The 22226-nt window shown below is 41.1% G+C and overlaps 1 protein-coding gene across 2 annotated transcripts in view; it reads left to right on the forward strand.

The window, feature by feature from the left end:
• The window catches only part of LOC144685592 (multiple epidermal growth factor-like domains protein 9), a 321618-nt gene that overhangs the window by 219501 nt on the left and 79891 nt on the right, over positions 1-22226 (forward strand). For both annotated transcript variants that reach the window (XM_078550263.1, XM_078550262.1), the window contains exon 4: positions 8479-8628. In XM_078550263.1, the coding sequence (XP_078406389.1) occupies positions 8479-8628 (150 nt within the window). The remainder of the gene's footprint in view (positions 1-8478; positions 8629-22226) is intronic.

The raw sequence follows: 22226 nt of genomic DNA on the forward strand, positions 1-22226 counted from the left end.
AGGTGCAACTGATGAAACTCTGAGGCTCATTTGCAGAAGTATGGAAAGTTGGTGATATAGATTGCAAGTGCCATGTTTCACAGTGGCCATATGACCAAAGCAAAACATTCACGTGAACAGAATACATTGCATATACATCTACATGAATGTTCAGGTGTTTGGATTTCTTGTTTCTGGTTTCTGGCACAGAATAATGGCTAAGGATTAGGTGCAAGGCTTTAATTTGATGCAATGTTCAATGTATAAATTCACTTTTCTGTGGGTTTTAGCTGCATGTGCTCCCTGGATGGCATGATTTACACGCCAGCATGATTGTGCTCGCCAATTGACCAAAGAAACAGCAACCAGCAGCCAAGAATGTAATGTAATTGGAGTCTTAAAATACAAGAGAACGAAGGTTGAAAGTTTAACCAACAGCTGCTTGGATGCTGGAGATTAGTGTACAGCAACAGATTTTATTCTGCAGCTTATGTTATTTTACAGAATCTCTGTCTGATAAGAAATGCTCTAATTCTTTTTTTGACGAGAGTTTCAGGACTCCATGATGTTTTCGAGACTGCTTTAGAGTCTGGCTAGTGTTAAATCTTGTTCACAGCAGGGTTTTTGTGATGTTGCTCATTAAGCCAGACTTTCCACAACATAATTTACAGCAGATTGGAGGAAGAAAGACTCCATGTACAAATATATTATGTGTCAGGTGGAACCTGCCACATAGGAGTGCTGGCCTTTCACTGGATAGGTGGATTGTCTGGGTTGAGTGAAATTAAGTGCAGATTATTGTACTCGGCTGCACCATTTTGTGATCTCTGCTCATTAGTGGAGCAGAAGCCTATTTCTGGTAATTCTTATGGTTATATTTTTAAGGCAAAGAGTGTTCTGGTATCTCAATCCTATTGATAGCTGTTTTACGGTACCAATTATGGTCTGTATACACAGTGCTGCTTATTTCCTGTTTTCTGATCATATGATATTTGATCACTTAAGGTTTTAAGCATTGGCACCACTTTAATCACAGTGTAACCCAACCTCATTGGTAAGACCCTCAGCGACACTGCCACCATTATAAACCTTTACCACTTCATATTGCATTTTATATAATACTATTGAAGAGTAATGAAAACATGCATTCCATAATACTATCACATTGCAAAATTAGAATCTTATGACTATTTTATATTATATACCCACATCATTGCATATGTGTTTTGTTTTACACAACAACAACTTGTATTTATAAAGCACATTTAACATGGTGCCCAAGCCACGTTACAGGAGAGTTAGCAAACAAAATTTGACACCAAGCCACATAAGGAGGTATAAGGGCAGGTGAAGAAATTAAAGGGGTAAAGAGAGGAAGAAACAAGGATGAGAATTTTAAAAATTGAGGTGTTGCTTAACCAGGAACCAATGTAGGCCAGCGAGCATAGTGGTGATGGGTGAACAGGACTTGGTGTGAGATATTACGCAGGCTGCCAAGTTTTGGATGATGTTAAGTTTTTGGAAGGTAGAACATGAGAGGCCAGCCAGGAATGTGTTGGAATAGTCAGGACTACAGACAACAAAGGCATAGGTGAGGGTTTCAGCAGATGAGCTGAGATGGGGGTTGGGGAAAGGGGGGAGGAGTTGTGCGATGTTACAGGAGGTGACAATAGGCAGTTTTAGTAATGGTGTTATATGTGGTCAGAAAGACGTGGGGTCATGTTATGACACAGCAGTTGGTAAAGCTAAGTTATTTAAAAATCCTAGAGGGAATCTTTAAACATCTGTCATAACCTATATTTTTATTTCTGTATGTTTGAGATGCAGCTCCAAATTCATGAATTAGACCACCATTTCTTGAGAAGTTTTATATCAAAACAGTTGAGACGTTTATTAATTTACGCAAGTTAAATATATACACATGGCTACAAATTACTACTATCTTAACTTTTAACAAATTCCCAAACTAATCTCCATTAAGGCAACAGCAACCAATTGACTTTACCAGACACCAGGCAAAGCATTTTCACTTTACAAATTCAAAATGAGGTTCCTCTCACTTTGGTTCCTATGGAGACAGCAGCTTACAGCTGCTTTGATCTTACATTACCTCTGCCCTGCACACACAAAGCTGCTGTCTGTTATACTCAACACAGCTCATTGAATGTAAATTCTTATTGTATCACCAGCCTCTTTGAACTCCATCTCTTCTAACAATAAAACCCTTTTCATAGTGCCAATTTTATTAATAATATAAACATATTGCTTGGTCTCTGCTAGCTAGATGCCAGATTTCACCTCACTTCTTGAATGCTTTATTCAGCAAAATGCAAATGCACTCTACCTCTCTTACATCTCAAAACTAGTGCACATCAAAGCACCCAGACTAGCTGGCTTTAATCCAATTAAGACACACCCATAGACTAAACCTCCATTTAAAAAGAAAAATATTTTCCAATAACATTATATACATTAATAGCTTCATGACAGGTCAAGTATGACACCAAGCTTATGAACAGTCTGGTTCAGCTCGATCAGTTGCCAGGGAAAGGGATGGAATCAATGGTTAGAGAAAGGAGTTTGTGCCAGGGACCAACGGCTTTGGCCCTCCCAATATTTAATATCAGAATAAGGCCGAGCGAGCAGGGCAAAGAGAGGACTTGAGTGGAGACAGTAGAGAAAGTCATAGAGTTATACAGTACAGAAACAGGCCCTTCGGCCCATCGTGCATATGCCAGCCATCAAGCACCTATCTATTCTAATCCCATTTTCCAGCACTTGTCCCAAAGCCCTGTATGCTATGGTATTTCAAGTGCTCATCTAAATACTTCTTAAATGTTGTGAGGGTTCCTGTCTCTATCACCCCCTCAGACAGTATGTTCCAGATTCCAAACATCCTCTGGGTGAAATTTTTTTCCCTCAAATCCCCTCTAAACCTCTTGCCCCTTACCTTAAATCTATGCCCCCTGGTTATTGCCTCCTCCGCTAAGGGGAAAAGTGCCTTCCTATCTACCCTATCTATGCCCTTCATAATTTTGTATACCTCTATCAGGTCCCCCCTCAGCCTTCTCTGCTCTAAGGAAAACAACCCTAGCCTATCCAGTCTCTCTTCATAGCTGAAATGCTCCAGCCCAGGCAACATCCTGGTGAATCCCTTCTGCACCCTCTCCAGTGCAATCATATCCTTCCTATTATGTGGTGACCAGAACTGCACACAGTGCTCCAGCTGTGGATTAACTAATGTTTTATACAGCTCCAACATAACCTCTCTGCTCTTATATTCTATGCCTCGGCTAATAAAGGCAAGTATCCCATATGCCATCTTAACCAATGTATCTACCTGTGGTGCTGCCTTCAGGGATCCATGGACATGTACACCAAGGTCCCTCTGATTCTCTGTACTTCCTAGGGTTCTACCATTGTAGAGAAAGATGCAAGCTCAGGGCTTCAGTAGGGGATAATCTTTGAGGAAATTTGGTCCAGGAGGTCATTGGAGGGGAGGGAGTTGATTGAATGGTTTTAATCTTAGTGACAAAGAATTCCGCAAATGCCTCACATTTGTTGTTGCATGCGAGGGTGGAGGAAATAGGGGTTTAAGATGACACATTTTAATCAACCACCATGGTGATTTTCAGGAGTATAATGATTTTAACATCAGAGCCCAGTTCAGCTAATGGATTGCACAGTGATGCTGGAATAGTGCACAAGTGCCCAGTAATACAGAGTAAAAGGCCAGTGATTTAGTTTTCTTCTCTGGATAGACTCTGATCTGAACCGCATCAAACTGGATGATCTTGAACAAAGGCTAAAGCATATCTCAGCAGAGGTGGGGTGCAGAAATTAAGATGGATACTCCAGCCTGGGTAGACAAGTTCAATACTTAATAAATCACCAAAGCTTTATTTTCGATGAAGGAGACTTGAAGCAAACGGAAATGAGTTTCCACTGCTTTAACAAAGGTAAAGTAAAATATGAAAATAATTTGTAGAACCCTGTACAGTGGCAATTTTCAATATGGCGCGATGTGGAAAAAAACTTGCATTTTTCTGAAAAAGTAAAGTTATGTTATGCATTTGACTTCAGTTTCTCTTTGTATTGAACATACTGTAACAAGAATGATTCCTGGCAATGTGAGTTGTGCTGTCAGCAAGCAGATGTTTCAAATGCTGCAATAGGCCCTGTTTTGTTTACAGCTCAGTCCAGATGAACACTGTGTCATTAACAGAACGAAGACTAACATATTTAATCCATATGTCGAATTGCAAAAGGTACAAAGCCATTTTGGGAAATGCATTTCCATTTTGAGAAATCCTGCTCCAAGAATAAACATCTCTTGATGGGCCAACTTTGCAAAGGTCTTTTTTTTAAGACCTACAATTGAGCTGGAACTGGAATGTTCCCTTCCTTGTGGTCAGCCAACACATGCACAAACTATTTAACTTCAGCACTTTGAGACCTATCAAAATAAACAAGCACCAGAGATTTGACAGCGTAAGTTCTGCAGTGTCCATGTTGATTCATTTCACATTTTTGCATCAATCAAGAAGGAAACAGTTTAAGAGCCTAATTAAAATCATAAACTGACTGATGTTTCAAGGTCAGGTTTACTGGCATTTGGAGAGATTATTGCTGGCAAGATGACAAGATAAAAAGAAAACACAATTCTTGCTTTCTGGACCTTCATTTAGAGTACATAACCACCATGTGGACTATCTTTGGAGTTTTAGTTAACTAACCTGCTACCAAAATGCATCACTTTGGAATTATTCAAATACATTTCCCCCATAATAAATCTGTGGTTTTACTTGGTTGAAACTCAATTACAACATAAATGCTCATCACCTAATCTTTTGGAAGCTTGAGAAAACCAAAATTTCATTTTTAAAAATTCATTCATGGGATGTTGGCGTCACTGGCTGGGCCAGCATTTATTACCCATCCCTAGTTGCCCTTGAGAAGGTGGTGGGTGAGCTGCCTTCTTGAACCACTACAGTCCATGTGGTGTAGGTACATCCGCAGTGGTACTAGGAAGAGAGTTCCAGGATTTTGACCCAGCGACAGTGAAGGAATGGTGATATATTTCCAAGTCAGGATGGTGAGTGACTGGAGGGGAACTTCCAGGTGGTGGTGTTTCCATGTGTCTGCTGCCCTTGTCCTTCTAGATGGTAGTGGTCGTGGGTTTGGAAGGTGCTGCCTAAGGAGCCTTGGTGAGTTCCTGCAGTGCATATTGTAAATGACACACACTGCCAATGTGCATCAGTTACAGAGGGAGTGAATATTTGTGGATGGGGTGCCAATCAAGCAGGCTGCATTGTCCTGGTTGGTATCAAGCATCTTGTGTGTTGTTTCTAGCTGCACTCATCCAGGCAAGTGATGAGTATTCCATCACACTCCTGACTTGTGCCCTGTAGATGGTGGCTAGGCTTTGGGGAGTCAGGAGATGAGTTTCTCGCTGCAGGATTCCTAGCCTCTGACCTGCACTTGTAGCCACAGTATTTATATGTCTAGTCCAGTCCAGTTTCTGGTCAATGGTAACCCTCAGGATATTGATAGTGGGGGATTCAGCGATGGTAATGCCATTGAATGTCAAGGGGCGATGGTTAGATTCTCTCTTGTTGGAGATGGTCATTGCCTTGTGTGGCACGAATGTTACTTGCCATTTGTCAGCCCAAGCCTGGATATTGCAACATTTGAACATGGACTGCTTCAGTATCTGAGGAGTCACGAATGGTGCTGAACCTTGAGCAATCATCAGCGACTGTCCCCACTTCTGGCCTTGTGATGGAAGGAAGGTCATTGATGAAGCAGCTGAAGATGGTTGGGCCGAGGATACTACCCTGAGGAACTGCTGCAGTGATATCTTGGAACTGAGGTGATTGACCTTCAACCATCTTCCTTTGTATGACTCCAACCAGTGGAGAGTTTTCCCCCTGATACCCATTGACTCCAGTTTTGCTAGGGCTCCCTGATGCTACACTCGGTCAAATGCTGCGTGGTCAAGAGCAGACACTCTCAGCTCACCAATTATACATGAATAAACTATTAGTGGAAAGGAAGGATGTGTATTGCGCCATATTCTAACCTTTTTAGGTTTTCCTATAATTAATCATAATGATCCCAGGGAACAGAAGCTACTGTGCTCCTAGAGCAGGTCAGGGTCTAATCAACCAGTTGTTTACTCACAATTAGATCAATTTGATATAAGCTTCTGTTATATTTTACATTTGGGCAATCTAAAATTCAAGTTCTCCAAATCGAAAGCCTGAAGAACAGTAACAACTTTCTGTATCTCAGAGGGAATTTGGATATATAACCTCACCCGAACGTTGTGAGTGCCAACATGCACCTAGTCCATTTGGCTATTTAAATGCTGGATTGCAACACAACCACCTGCAGTCTTCTCCATTATACCATGCATTCAATAGACCAACCTCCTCCCCATATAACATTAATATCAGCTTGGACCATTTGGATTGAACCTGATGTTGGGCTTAGCCCATGGCACAGTCTAGTGCCACGTACTACTTTGGTGTCAGACTAAGATAATGAGGAACTTCAGCAATACAGGCAATCAGAGGTTTATTTATAGCACTGCTCCCTGTGGAACCCTATACTCAGAGCCTGTCACTATTTTTATACATCTCTTATGAGGAAATTGCTTAAGAATGGCTTCTTCACAATCCTTTGAGTATTGACAGACACTTTCAACTTCTTTGGTCCTTTCACGTGACATCGCCAGATATGATTTGGTGCTCATTTCTGAAGATGAAAGTTATTGCATAGAACAATAAAAATGGAGACAACAGAAATGCATATAATTATACCTAAATGATGAATCATATTCCTTGAATAAAATGAATTGTAACCTCATGTTTGATGTCAGTGCAGAATTTCTACTGCTATATTCAAATGATTGAGATGCATTCTTTAATCTTTCATGGGCATCGCTAGCAAGGCCAGCATTTTTTGCCCATCCCTAATTGCCCTTGAACTGGGTGGCTTAAAGGCCATTTCAAAGGGCAGTTAAGAGTCAACCACATTCAGTGGGTCTGGGATCCCATGTAGGCCAGACCAGATAAGAATGGCAGATTTCCTTCCCTAAAGGACATTAGTTAACCAGATGGATTTTTACAACAATTGATAGCTGTCTTAGTCACCATTACTGAGACTAATTAATAAATGTGGAATATAAATGTAAACATAAATTCCACCAACTGCTGGGGTGGGATTTGAACCCATGTGCCCAGGGCATTAACCAGAGCACCTGGATTATTAGTCCAGTGACATTACCACTATGTCAGCATCTGCCAACATCCACCTAATAGAACCTATCAAATACTTTAAGTGGGATTTTTATCAGACCATTATTCCTTTTTACTAAAATCTTGAACATTTTGTATAGCATTGCATCGTGATATTTTCACAAGGGAAGATTTATCTATAGACATCTAAAGGGCTGTGATTTTCTGGAAGTGTAGAAAGCCATACTGTGACTGTTCTGTTAGCTATCTAGCTGTTGGTGCTGCAGTAGATTTTGCATCTTGCTCTCCCCTCATCTTTCTCACTGCACCCATCCCTGCCCTCCTTCACCACCACTAACCCTTCTGCCCTTCCCTAGGGTCTCAGGGAATTGTTATTTCATTTTATTAAAATTATTGAAAAATGTATTATAACCTGTGCGCAAGGAATGCAATGATGGCCTCATCATTCACACAAAGTTTACAAATGGCCTTCTTGTCTGCAAAGATACTTACAAAATGAAAATGACACAGCCTCTTTCATTTGACAGTATGCTGCTGCAATATGCTTAGAGAGGATTTTATTCAAGTACCATGGTGCAACCAAGCAAGCGTAAACTGTAATAGAATTACTGTGATATCCTGGTGCACAGCCAAACTTTCAGCTGATTTTTTATTGACATATAAAAAGGGAACATAGGGAATACATGATCTGGTGCATGTACTTTTTAACCAAATGGACATTTGTACATCAATTGTTTAACATGTACCTTCTGCATCTCATTCTTTAAGGTACAGCTTATGACCTATTTCAGATTTAATTTTATTGATTTTAAGAAGCCGTAACTTTATAATTTAACTATGTATGTGAGCTATAGTCAGATTCTAGGCTACCAGTGCAGAGACAGTATTGTAAAATGTGCATTTCTCCATTGAAGTTATGGCATAAATAAACATGGGCCAAGAAGAACATTTGTCACAGATGTTGGTCAGAATTAATGATGTGTGTGCAGTGGAGTCAGCTGCTGCCATTGCTTGTTTTTATCATAGAGCATCGTTGATGCTTTTAATCATATCTCAATGGTTAATTGATTAACTGGAACAAGTGATCTAAAGTGGCCAGTTAGGCTTGTTGAATTACAGACAAAAGTCAGGTCATGTGGACATATGTGAAATCTGCACTGTTATTTAAATCTTTTTTCATCCTCCTCTAAATAAAGCAAATAGAGCTGCTATTCATCTGTGTTTCTTTTTTTTTTAGGCATCTGTTTAAACTGCACTGGAAATAGCAAAGGACATTATTGTGAGAAGTGCAAGGATAGTTTCTACAGGAAGCCTGGAGCCAACTATACAGCTGTGTGTGAGCGTTGCCCTTGCTCAGTAGTGACATCCAATGGAAGCTGTCATATAGGTAACTGTCTCTAATTTGACCATTACAGCAATGGAAACAAGCAGCCTCGAAGTTACAGGGAGCATAATTGTGGACCCTTGCAGTCTGTGAAAGCTTATGACGTTTGCATGATTTTGTTGCGTGTTAATGTCATGCTGGTCCCAGTCTGAATACTCCTTTTGTGGTTACTTAGTCATTATTTCTATCAGAGATTTGTGGGATCTGTTTCAGTATTAGGCAGTTTGTGGCTAATCCTGAAACAGGTAAGTCCAGATTTCATCAATGGTCTAAACTGCTTTGCAGTGGACTGTTATATTCTTGAGTCATTACACTCAACTGCAGCTCCTTGTGCATCCCTCTCTTTCCACCACCATTACTACCTATGTGTTCAGACACCTTGGTCCCAAGCTTTGGAATTTCTTCACTAAGTTCCACCGCCTCCCTCCTCTCTTTTAAAACTCACCTCTTTGACCAATCAATGGCCCATTCATACTAATGAAGCATAAAGAAAGACTTACACTTATTTAGTGCAATTCACGATCTCAGGACACTACAAAGTGCTTTACAATCAATGAAATGCCTTTGAAGTGTACTTCACTTGTAATGTGGGAAACATGCATTTCCTTCTTTGGTTTGTTGTCTATTTTTGACTGATTATGCCTTTCTTAGAAGCCTGCTGGTGGTGGGGGGGGTGGGGGAGGTGAGTGGCATATTAACAAATGTAAGTTGTTGCTGTGGTATTTCTCCTCATGTTGAATATTGCTTTGTTCCATACAATTTTTAATGTGTCTTTAACTACCTATTTTGTTTTTATTCATTCATGGGATGTGGGCATCACTGGCTGGGCCAGCATTTATTGCCCATCCCTAGTTGCCCTTGTTAAGGGGCATTTAAGAGTCAACCACATTGCTGTGGGTCTGGAGCCACATGTAGGTCAGGCCAGCTAATAACGTCAGATTTCCTTAGTGAACCAGATGGGTTTTTACAACAATCATCAATGGTTTCATGGTCATCATTAGACTTATAATTCCAGATCTTTATTGAATTCAAATTCCACTATTTGCCATGGTGGGTTTTGTAGCAGGGTCCCCAGAGCGTTACCCTGGCTCTCTGGATTACTAGTCCAGCGACAATACCACTACTCCATCGTCCCCCCCTGTAGTGACCTCAGGGATCCAAAAGAAAACTGCAGAGCTAGATTTTAGTCACTCTTTTTAATATATCCTGTCGTGTGATTGTCCTTGACTTGTGGTAGGCAGTGGATTGAACACTTCACTACACTGTGGCTTGGGTTGAAAAATGAAAAATGGGTGAGTAAACAGAAGCATTAAAATGCTGTAGCATTAAGTAGATACAGGCTTAAATATCCATCTGTCTAAGGAAGGAAATAATAAAAGTCACAACTGATATGCTTGTTATGACGTGGCAGATGATGTGTGCCAGGTAGATCAAATCCACAAGGGAAACTTGATCCTGCTATTACAGTGGTTTTGCAATTTGTATCTATTTCATAATGCATGCCCTGAATTCAGAAGTAATAAGTCCACCAAGACTCCAGAGTTTTTTTAATAAAAAAACTTAATTAAACATTTATTAACAAAATAAAAGGTTTCAAGCACATACATAGGTCTACAAATTACTATTATAAAATCTCCTAAAACCCCTAATTAATCTGGCTTCCAGCTACATCCCCATTAAGGCAACAGTAAAAACAAATAGATTTTAAATAGATCCAGGCAAGTCAACACAATACCTTGGACAGTAGAATTCAAAGTGGCTTTTCCCAGCTTCGGTTTCTGTAGACAGCAGGCTTCTCACATTTCTGTTAGACCTTACAATGCCTTCCCTGATACATAGCCTCATTCTCCTTTATACATGTTTCTCCTTTTTAATGTAAATTCCATTGTTCCCATATGTCTTTGGAACTTTACCTTTCTTATAATATAAATCTTTTCATGATGCTAATATTGTCAGTAATGTTTGGGAAAAAATAAACACACTGCTTGGCCTAGCTTCTCTGGCTAGGTAGAAACATCCTACCATCTCTTTGAAATTCAAACTGCCCTGATTTATCTAAAAATACAAATTCTCCTCACCTTACTTTCTAAGACTTCAGCCATATTTATGTATTTAGCATTTCAAACCTAGCTTCTTTTGATGAGTCAAAGCCTCCAGACCAGCTGTCTTCAATTCAATTAAAACACACACACACACACACAGAAACTATCCAAACTCCACTATTAACCTACTTTTACAATAAATCACCATACATTATGAAAATTATTATACTTCTGTGACGTGCTAAATTATACATGTAAATATTAACTTCATTGGGTGGGTTATTTTGGCGTATTTCAATCAAGTCATTCTGGCCTAGCTATCTCTCCAGAAAGTTTGAAACTGACTACTCAAATTTACAAAAAAAAAGTGTAAATATGTATCTCAAACATAAAGAGACCAGCAAAAAACATATATGCAAACAAAGTCAACAGAATTCTGGCATTGCGATTAAATGAGCTGGACTCTTCTTTAGATTCCTCACTGACCCAGTCACACTGAATCCTGTGTCAAAATAAGGTGACCAAATTCTGTGTGAAGATTTGGTATTTAACCCTAAATATACCGTGATACAGAGAATGAATCCGATGACATAATGCATTGCAGACAAAAATGCTTTGGGTGGAATTGTGTGGCAGCGGGGTTTTACGTTCCTGCCGGGGTCGATGGAGTTTAGGATGGCTCGTCACATTTTACAGCCCTGTCCCCACTGCAAAGGGGACGTAAAATTCTGGCTTTCATTTTTGTTGCAGTATTATAAACTTTCACGAGTTTTATGCTATTTTGAATAAAAGCTTAAAAATAATGGAAGCAATAAACGATGAGGATCTCACACATGCCATTATTTAAAGATTTGGCAAATGTTTCGTGAAACCTTGTACCTGTCAACTCTCTCAGTCTCCTTCGAGACACTCAACCTTGAATCTGCCTTCCTGGCAATCACAGAGATAATGGTGAAATCCTCACCTTAATTTATCAATGATCAAATCAAATGATTTTAGAATCAAAAATTTGACGATCGTGTTTGGTCCCTGCCAAAAGCAATCAAAAAAGGCAACAATGAAAATCTGATTGTGCAGGAGTTTCATAATCTGGTCTGCGTTCTTTCTGTATTTTAAAATATTCTACTACAAATATTCTAAATTTCCCACAGACATTTTAAAATCTGTTAAAGATTGGAGACTATCTGAAATATTTTATTGTGGAAGGCTTCTAAATTGCAGCAGCTCTGTTCAAAATGACTATCTTTTGACTGTGTCTGTTAGAGAATTTGTGATTGACGTTGTTAGATTTCCTGAACTAAATGAGTGACAAGGCCTATTTATAAAAAGAAGAATAAAAGGACAAAGGAAACCGAATAGAGAAAAGAAAATGTGAAACTAAGGCATTAGAGGAATGATACATAAAAGATGTTAAATATGAGATGAAGTCTAAATAATGGACAGGACATGGAGTAGAGGCAAAGGACTGGGAAAAAGAATCATATTCACTGAACTGGTGTGGGATTCATGACTTCCCTACATTTCAAACACACTCACTGAGAATGTATCATTAAGCATTAACGATACAGTCAAATTCAAATTCATTCAGAAGCCAAAAGGAGCAAAGAGGTGTTCATTTCTAAAGCACCTTGTCAAAGATTCATTTAATGTATTATGTTCGGGAAGAGAGGTGCTCCCCCATAATTTCTCATATGGCATTTTCGTATTTCACTATCCACAGCATTCATGAGTCCCTGGGAAGTCTTGGCATTTGATATGGTGGAGATCATCCGAAGTGGTGCAAGAAATTACAGAAGTGATTGCATGAAATAGACAGGGCCATAAACATAGCTTTGGAGTGACCACGTAGGCTTTGTGAACAATTGAATCATTAGGAAGTTTTGAACAGAGTTATTTAACTGGCAGTCATTAATTCATAGGTACAAACACAAATCTATCCCATATAAAGTGGTTGAATAAATGATATTATTTCTTTCTAGTTGAGAGTCTTTGGATTTTGATCAATTGCTGACCTTTGGTCCATTAATTGTCACCCATTTACTGAAGTGGCTGTTAAGTTTTTGTTGGTTGCAGATTTGCAGCTGCTGCTAACTACAGTCATAAAGGGTTTAGAAGGATGATAAAGCCTGTTGCCCACAAGACAGAAAAACGCAAGGAGACTGTTAATTACATTTTCGTTTGTTTGAAAAAATGCCTGCTGAAGTTTGCATGTGATCAATGTCTTTGTCAAATCCTTAATTTTGAGTTTTTGATATATACACATTTTGATGGATGATTCCTCTTCTGTAATCAGAGTATAGATGGTTTGCATGGACATACGTGACAGTGTACAATCCAGATGTTATGTTTACTGCAAACACATTAACTTTTATTCCTGGGAGAAGAGTGGATTATTTGGAAATATTTGATCTTATTTCACCAATAGTTCAACATCTTTCGCTAATATTTTTGATAATTGTGTGTGTTGCTGTTTGATGACGTGCCTGTAACGTTAAGAAATGGGAACTTACCTTATGGTGGACAGAGGCCAAGGACTCCATTTCCTGGCAGGCCCAAGAGTTCTGAGCATGCGCAGAGTGTGGCAGGGTGACAGGCTGCACATACTCCATTCCCTGGGTAATGCGAAAACAAGGATCACAAGACCCAGGGTTTGTCTATAACATGGGGAGTCCTGGGACTGAGAGGAGAAAACCCAGAGAGGGGGGAACCCAGGGAGAGGACCCGGAGAAGGAGACCACCAGAGAAAGAGCCACCAGGTGACAACCACTGGGAGGAAGGAACCACCAGGAGGAGACTGGGGAGAGGAGCAAAGAAAGAGACTTCAAGCAGCAAAGGTGCTGCTGTTGGCAGACTCCAGGCAGTGAAGGCTCGGGAGAAACCATGGAGGGCTGAAAAGGTAGCAGAAGCTCGTGACTCCATGTTGCAGGCTGTGGGGGCAGAAGTAACCCTTTTGAGCAGCAGTGCTCAGCTTGGTGTGGCCAAAGAGCCAGAGTTGTGCCTGTCAGTAGGTGCTGGAGTGTAGCTTCAGGAAGCCAGTGGAAGTCTCAGGAGAAGAGATTCTTCTCTTCATCAGGAGGTGTGCAGTCATTGAGGCAGTCCAAGTCTGAGTGACTTTTGGAGGGAATTCAGAAGTTAGATCTTCAAGAGTGAAGATTTGAGATCCTTTGTGAGGGAGACAGAATTGTAATAAGATTGCACAACTCAGTGGACACTGATATCTGGGTGGGTTGCTGAAAAATCTGTGGATTCTGCCTTGGTCACATCTGCCATTTCTTGTGCAGTGTGTGTTTGACGACAGTTTGCATGATAATTCACTTGTACCTCATGTTGATTCTTAATGCTACAGATAAGATAGATATTGTAAATTGTTTTACTTTTCTGAGTCGGTATAGTAAAATTTACTTTGGTTTGTTTAAAACTGTGGAATCATGTGGCTTTATTCCCTCAGTAAGTTCCTTGAATCTCAGACTTGTTCTACTTTAAACAAAATGTTACGGGTCCCTATTCGGATTGTACCAAAATGTGGGGGTGTGTTCCAGGATCATAACACAAAGGTAATGCCACTTTAAATTGTGATGATAAAAAAAATAGGCCGGGATTTTCTGGCCCCATTGTGGGTGGGACCCGCCGTGGGCGAGGCGGCATCCCAGCCAGAAGTCCATTAACTTGCGGCGGGACCGGAAGATCGTGGTGGCGGGCGGGTGTGGAAAATCGCGCCCATAAATTTTTCAAAAAAACTTTCAGTCTGAGCAAGTGCCCAGGCAGATCTTTTGGGTCAGAGAAGCATCAACTTGCTTGTAAACTTGAAGTGGGAGCCCTTGTCAAAAAATTAACAAAAGACTAGTTAAATGAGGAAAAAAAGACAATTGCAACAAATATACTGCCATATATAAACAGAAAAAAATGAAAGAAGGTCCATAAATGACAACTACCCCCCTCCATCCTCAACATAACCATTGAGATTCAGTGCCATCATGTAAATTAAAATAGAAAACGTTGGAAACACTCAACTAGCTAGTCTGCATCTGTGGAGAGTGTGGCCCTTGGAGATGGTTGCTCTGGCTACCTGCTTCTCTTCTATGGCTTTGTCTGCACCCGGCTGGCCCTGGAGAAGAAGCATGCATTACCCGCTTGTACGTGCAGGGCCTTCTGCGGCCAGTGGGCACCATAGGGACCAGGGAGTCTGGTCGACACAAGTGGCGACATCATTTAATTTATTAAGTTTCCTTGTTATGTTTTTATTAAATGTGCTCTTCTAAAAAGGAGGCACTTCTGTTATGTTTTTTTTTGGTTTGATGACACTAGGCCAACCTAACGTCTCCATTCAGGTTCTAAAGAAAAGGCATCTGTGGAGAGGGGAAGGTAGGGTTAGCATTTCAGGTCTCGTGATCCTTTGTTAGACTTGTGATTTCCAGCATTTGCAGCATTTTGCTTTTCGCCATGATGCAAGTCGTCTATTTGAAAGTATTTCTAGACCTGTGAACTCTTCTCTTTCTATTAATTAGCAGGAGATTAAGCTGTCTATCATTGACATTGCATGAAGCCAATTAAGCTGACCAATTACAGCTCCAGAATGTGTAAAATGCAGTAGGGATTTTAAGAGTAACCCAGTAACCAGCCTTTAGAATTTGGCACTGCTGAGAGCAAGCTTCCCCAGTAATCACAAAAACAGTCTGCATATAGATTCTACAACAGGATTAATAAACTGAGTTATTTTAAACGAATTGCTTTGAAGGAAAATAAGATTTTAACATGTTGGGGAAAAATATCTACAACCACGTCATTCAGTTCTATGAAGCATAGTTCTTTCAATGTACGTCTCTCAAATTGAGGCTGCTTTGACAATTGCAGCAGCTTCACATTAAAGATGTAAATATAGGAAATTACAATGCCAACCAATTGCTACCAGTGTCATTGCATGAAAAAGACCCATAATTTATGTGTACAGCTAGACTCTGAAAGGTCTCTTCCAAATGGAACAGTTTGAATCTCATAATTACCAGTGTGATAGCCTATATTTATTCGGTTGTTGATGGGCCAGCATTAAAGCAACGGTATGATTTAACCTGCCACTTTTGGCGGTAGAAACTCATCATTGCTTCCTTCGCCAGTGCCCAATACAAATATTTTAAAATGAGATACAAGCTACCACATGGATTAGTTGAGGTGAATGGCAAAGATGCCTTTAAAGGGAAGTTGGACAAGTATGGGGATGAAATGAAAAGAAAGGATATGGTGGGGTTAGATGGAGGAGAATGGAAGTGGAGGGGGATGGCTCATGTGGAGCATAAACACCAGCAAAGACCAGGTTAGACCGAATAGCCAGTTTCTGCGCTGTAAACTCATTGCAAGGCATTCCTGCCACTGGCACCATTTTGCAGATGAATGGAATGAAGATGCTGCAGTAGCTAATTCCTGCCCAGCTGAAGCCTGAATCCATTCACTTGTGGCACAGTCATGGACATCATAGAGCAGTCCTTACGCTGCATGTGGTAGCTTTGAATTTTCCCTTGTATAAATTAAAACTTTATTTTTGCTTCATCTTCAGTATCATAATTCAAAAAACTTAAAAGACGTGCAGTTTTTGATGATTAGGATCCACCCTGTCAGCAAAAAGAAGAATAAATTTGCCACGCAGAAGTAGTGTATATTATTCACATTAACGGGCAATATGCAATGACACAAGGCTGTAGTCTAATTCAGAGAATAGGCATAAAAATGTTCAAACTTGACAGCCAATGCTTATGTCATCTGAACCCCTCAAAATGATTACTGATTTGCAATCATTTCTGATTGGATGTACTTGTCTTGGAGGAAACTCAATGAAGATTCACTGGATTGATTCCTCAGATGGGAGGAATGTGTCTGAGGAGAGATTAAGTAGAATGGGCCTATATTTTATGGAGTTTAGGAGAATGACAGGTGATCTCATTGAAATATATAAAACTGGGAGCAGAGTTGATGCTGAGAGGCTGTTTCCCTTGGCAGAAGAGCCGAGAATCAGGATAAGGGACCTGCCATTTAGGGCTGAGATAAGGAGAAATTTATTCACTCAGAGGGTTCTGAATCTTTGGAATGCTTTATCCCAGAGAACTGTAGGTGCTCAGTTGTTGTGTATGCTCAGGACTGAGAGCAATAGACCTTCTGAGTATTGAGGAAAGCAAGGGATTGGGGCGGGAAAGTGGAGTCGATGTAGAAATTCCGCCACGATCTTACTAAATATAAGAGCAGGCTTGAGCAGCCTAATAGTTTACTCCTTCTTTTCCTCATGTTTTTTATGACATAAATATCATGACTGCCACCCCCCACCCCACCCCCCAATCAAGTACTCCCGCCCACCAGCAGCCATTGTAGTGTCTTGTGGGGGGGGGTGGGGGGGGGGAAGAAATGAAAAACCCTCGGCCAGTTTATGGTAAAAGAATTTTGGGAAGCTCTTTTTGACCTGAAGGCCATCGAAATGAGTTCCAGGAGACCACAGTGACCATAAGGCACATCAGCCAACAACCCTCCTCCCTTTTGTACGAAGTAATCTCAGCTGCAGCCAGGAACTTATCCCATTCTCTATTGGCCACTTGCAGCAACTCTGCGCACATCACAGACCATTCCCTCTGTTATAGGGTGGCTGTGGTGAGATACCATTAATTGCAAAGGAAAGGATATAAAAGGAGAATTTAATAAAGTGCAAAACTTCTGACAGAGTTGTAGTTTCAAGCATTTTCAAACTGACTATCCCTAACTTCCTAAATATATGATAATCGCAATAGAAAACTAAAGCCAAACTGTTGTGGATGCTGGAAACTGAAATAAACACAGAAAATGCTGGAAAAATGAACCATGAACTTTCTCCTCTGTCTTTACCTCTTTATTAATCCAATTATAAAAAAATATTAATATTAATCTTATTTATTTATGTTCATGTATTCATTTTTTAATCCTTTTTCTCCAACCTCCACCACACCCTCCCCCCATCACCACCACTGGGCCATCAGTCAGCACTTTCTTTAGTCTTTACCACTACTGCTAATACTCCCTTTTGTCCTGTGTCTATGATATCTTTATCAACCTCTCCTTAGCTCCCACTTATCCCTGACCCTCTACTTTGCTCCACCTGCTCCATCCCCTCTTAAACAGCATTAAAACCAGCACATTTCTACTTCTCTTTAGCTCTGTAGAAGAGTCATACGAAACGTTAACTCTGTTTCTCCCTCCACAGATGCTGCCAGACCTGCTGAGTCTTTTCAGCATTTTCTATTTTTATTAAAGCTAGGAGTTTCTGGAAACACAGCTTTATCAATTATAATTTCTTCTAAACTGCTGGATAAGAGGAAGTTCAAAAACCACTGAAACAGTCAAAAGTATCATCTGCACAAACATTAAAACTATTTCTAGGAGCACCTTGAATCCTTCCTAGTACAACAGCCAACCTTCGTAATGAGTTTGAAAAGGTGCACAGCAACATCAGGCTCTTCTATGTTTGTCAGGAGACCCATACAGGAGGTTGCATGTTAAAATAGCTCTATGTCAGTAAATCAAGGATGTCTTGTGGCACAGTGGTAGCGCCCCTACCTCTAGGCCAGAAGCTCTGGGTTCAAGTCCCACTTCAGGACTTGATAGCCACGGAAGGGGAGTTCACAATGTGGCCAAAACGTTTGTTAACAGCCTGTAGATCCTTCCAATATGCCTGGTGGCAGGTGGCAAGAGCAGGAGAGTTTCCTGGTCAGCCATACTGCAGAAGTGGCGGTACCACTGTCATACTCGGCCAAGCATTATCATGAATCAATCCAACGGAAGTCCATGGTCACCAATGCCCTTAGGGCATGGTATCTGAAGAAGGAGGAGGATCGGTAAGGCACCACATCAATCTCATCTGTCATCAACCACCCAATAGCATGTCTTAATTTTCACTGCAGTGATTGACAATGACATTTTATTGGATGAAAGTTAAGAGTGCTATCATTACACTGTACCTACTTAGTGTAGCAATGCAAGTTCTTGTTAGATGTACATTATACAGTTCCGCACGCAAAAGAACTAGTGATAGAAGTCTCATTCTTGTGCACAGCCAGAACATTACAGATACAGGAAGGACAATTATACACTGATGACAAATTGGATTCTAAATTAGAACTGAAGAAGCAGCACCATATGGATGAGACATCAACTGCTGTTGCATGCTGCTGTGTTATTGGCATTAGAATGAATTCTTAGTCATCAGTAAAAAAAAAGTGCAGAGGCTGTGACTAATTAGTGTTAACAAGACAATCAGTCCAGCATTGATAAACCTCTCTGGAATTGCTTGTACGCAATGGAGGGATGTGGTTCATGTGCAAGAGCAAACAGGACCCAGGGATACTGCTGATACTGATTGGTAAAAGCAAAATACTGCGGATGCTGGAAATCTGAAACAAAAACAGAAAACGCTGGATAAACTCAGCAGGTCTAACAGCATCTGTGGAGAGAGAAACAGAGTTAACGTTTCGAGTCTGTATGACCCTTCTTTAGATGAAGGTGTGGTGTGAAGTGAAGGCAAGCTTCAAAGGTAATATTTAGTGTGGTTTTGTATGGTGTTTCATAACAGCTTGAAGTATCTGTTCACCTGCCTTACACAAGAGAAGACTTTAGATATAAAAGCAAAACACTGCAGATCCTGGAAATCTTAATTAAAAACAGAAAATGCTGGAAACACTTAGCAGGTCTGCCTGCACCGATGAAGAGAGAAAGAAAGTTAACAATCCAAGTCTGTGACTTTTCATCAGAACTGGGGCAAGTTAGAAACATAATAGGTTTTGAGCAAGTGAAAGGTGGGCATGGGAGGCGGTGGGGAAACAGAACAAAAGTGAAGGTCTGAGATAGGATGGAGGACAGGAGAGATTAAATGACAAAAGGTTTCAAGGTTCAAGGCCAAAGGGAATGGTAATGGGACAAGTAGAGATCCAAAAGGTGTGTTTAGAGGAGGTGTGAATGGCTGGATCCTAAATAGCTGTCATCTGAAAGCAAAGGAAATAGGAGAGAAACAAGAGAGGAAACTACAACCAAACAGTAAAGAATAACTAAACAAAATAGGGGCAGAGGCTACGATCTAAAATTGTTGAACTCAATGTCAAGCCCAGAAAGCCGTAGAGTGTCACGTCAAAAGATGAGGTGTTGTTTCTTGAGCTTGTGTTGAGCTTCATTAGAAGAGTCCAGCAGGCCAAGGACATAAAAATCATAGTGGAAGCAAGGTAGAGAATTAAAATGACAGGCGACTGGAAGCTCAGGGCCATGCTTACAGATTAAACAGAAGTGTTCCACAAAGCTGTCACCCAGTCTGTGTTTGGTCTCCTCAAATGTAGGGGAGACCACATCATGAGCAGCAAATACAGTTAAGTAAATTGAAAGGAACTTTTTCAACTGGAAGGGATGTCTGGGGCCTTGGACAGTGAGAAGGGAGGAGGTAAAAGGACAGGTGTAGCATTATTTCATTTATATGGAAAGGTGCAGAGGGAAGGGAGGGGAGTTTGGCTGAAATGGTGGAGGATGATCTGTTGAGTATGAAGGTTGGTGTCGTAGAAGGTGAGGACAAGGGGAAACCTATTGTGGTTTTTGGAGGGATGGGAAGGACTGAGAGCAGAAATGCGGGAAATAGGATGGGCATAGCTAAGGCCCTGACCGCCATGGTGCGGGTGGGGGAGGGGATTCCTCAGTTAAGGAGTAGAAGTAAATGGAAGTCTTTAGATGTTACCAACTTTATTCCCTTATCTTTCTCAATCACCTTACAGACAGGCAGTCGTCTCCAGGAATCTCCTGGTTCGGAGGAACAGTGACTAATTTATGGTGAATCTAGTGTATTTCAAATACACTCAACTCTCTTAGAACTGTATAGAAGTTTAGAGGGCTTTTAATACAGGTTGCCCAAGGCTACTTTCACATTATTGTTCTACTGTTGACTCTTGGCATGTGGGTGAGACACAGCGAATGGCACTGCAGAACAGGAACTTGCTGGCCTGCTTGCAGTCCATGGCACTTACAGTTCTTTTCCTGTCATGACTGCCTCCACCAATATTGCTGCCTTCCAAATTGCTAGTGTAAATTTGCTGAGGCAGATGTGCTGAGCAATGTAAAACTGTGCCATGATACAAGCACAGAAGGTCGGTTCCATTTTCCAAATCTTCAATCCTTGCCAGGCCTACCATAGAGCACAGACACGTGTCAGTATCATAGAATGCTAACAGCACAGCAGGAAGCCATTTGACCCATTGAGTCCATGCCAGATCCCTGCAAGAGCAATTTAGCAAGTCGTACTCCCCCGCCCTTTCACCGTAGCTCTGCAAATTTTCTCTCTTCTGGTGCGTCTCCAATTCCATTTTGAAAGCCACAATTTAATCTGTCTCCACCACTTGCTGTGCAAATATAGGTTTTTCTTCATATGGGCCTTTATATTTTTCTTGCCAATCACCTTACATCTGCCTCCTTTGGTTCTTGATTCTTCTGCCAACCAAAACAGTTCCTCTGTATCTACTCTGTCTTGGATCCCTCATGATTTTGAACACCTCTGTTAACTTTCCTCTCAACCTTCTCTGCTTTAACAACGCCAGCTCCTCCAATCTATCAATAGTGAGGACTGATACATGAAGTCACAAATGACAAACTAAGTAACTGTGACTATGGTAAACTATCTCACTTCATTTGTCTCAACTTGTCTGCAGCCTTTGACACAGTTGATCACACCATCTTCCTCAGCACCTCTATTCCATTGTCCAACTAGGTGGAACTCACCTTATTCCATTCTTATCCAGTCATAGCCAGAGATTTCTCTTCATACTCCAATAACATTGGGCAGAATTTTCTGCCAGTCGGGCAGCAGGCCCGACCCAATCTCCGGTGGGCGGGGAGCCGATCCCCGCTGGAGAAGTGGACCCCGCCCCCATTTTACGCGGGCTGGCCAATTAAGGCCCGCCCAGCGTGACATCCACTGGGAAGAGTTATGCGCTTGCTGTGTGGGAGGGGGTGGGGTATTCCCCAAATGCGAGCGTGCACTCTTTTGCGCATGCGCACGAAAGAGCGCACATCTCCCTGAGGCTAAGTGCTGCCTCAGGGAGATCACTGACAGTTTTAAAACATTAAAAATAGAGAAAAAAAATCCTTAACATGTCACATGAAATGGGACATGTTCATAAATTACACTAAAACTTTATTAAACTTTTAAAATCCCTACATGAAACCTCATCCTGCCGGTGGGTGAGGTTTCATGTTTTTTCAGAAGCTTGGCAGGGCTCCTGGCCTGCCCGCCAACCTTAAGGTTGGATGGGCAGGTCCTTCAATTGTTTTAATGATCCTGTCAATGGCCTCAATTGGCCATTGACAGGTCGGCGGGCCCGCAGCTGATTTTGCTGTGCCCCCGCCTTCCTGAAGATTTAAATGGGGCGGGATGATGGCAGGGGGAACCCCCGACGTCATCCCGCCTCATTTTACGCATCGGCAAGCGGGCCCCGCCCCCTGCTCACCGACGGCAAAATTCAGCCCATTATCTCTGAAGTGCCTCATGCATCTGTCCTCGCTTATTTCTCCTATTTCTATCTA

This window comes from Cetorhinus maximus, chromosome 10, assembly GCF_964194155.1.
Source record: "Cetorhinus maximus chromosome 10, sCetMax3.hap1.1, whole genome shotgun sequence".
In the NCBI taxonomy this organism is placed as follows: domain Eukaryota; kingdom Metazoa; phylum Chordata; class Chondrichthyes; order Lamniformes; family Cetorhinidae; genus Cetorhinus; species Cetorhinus maximus.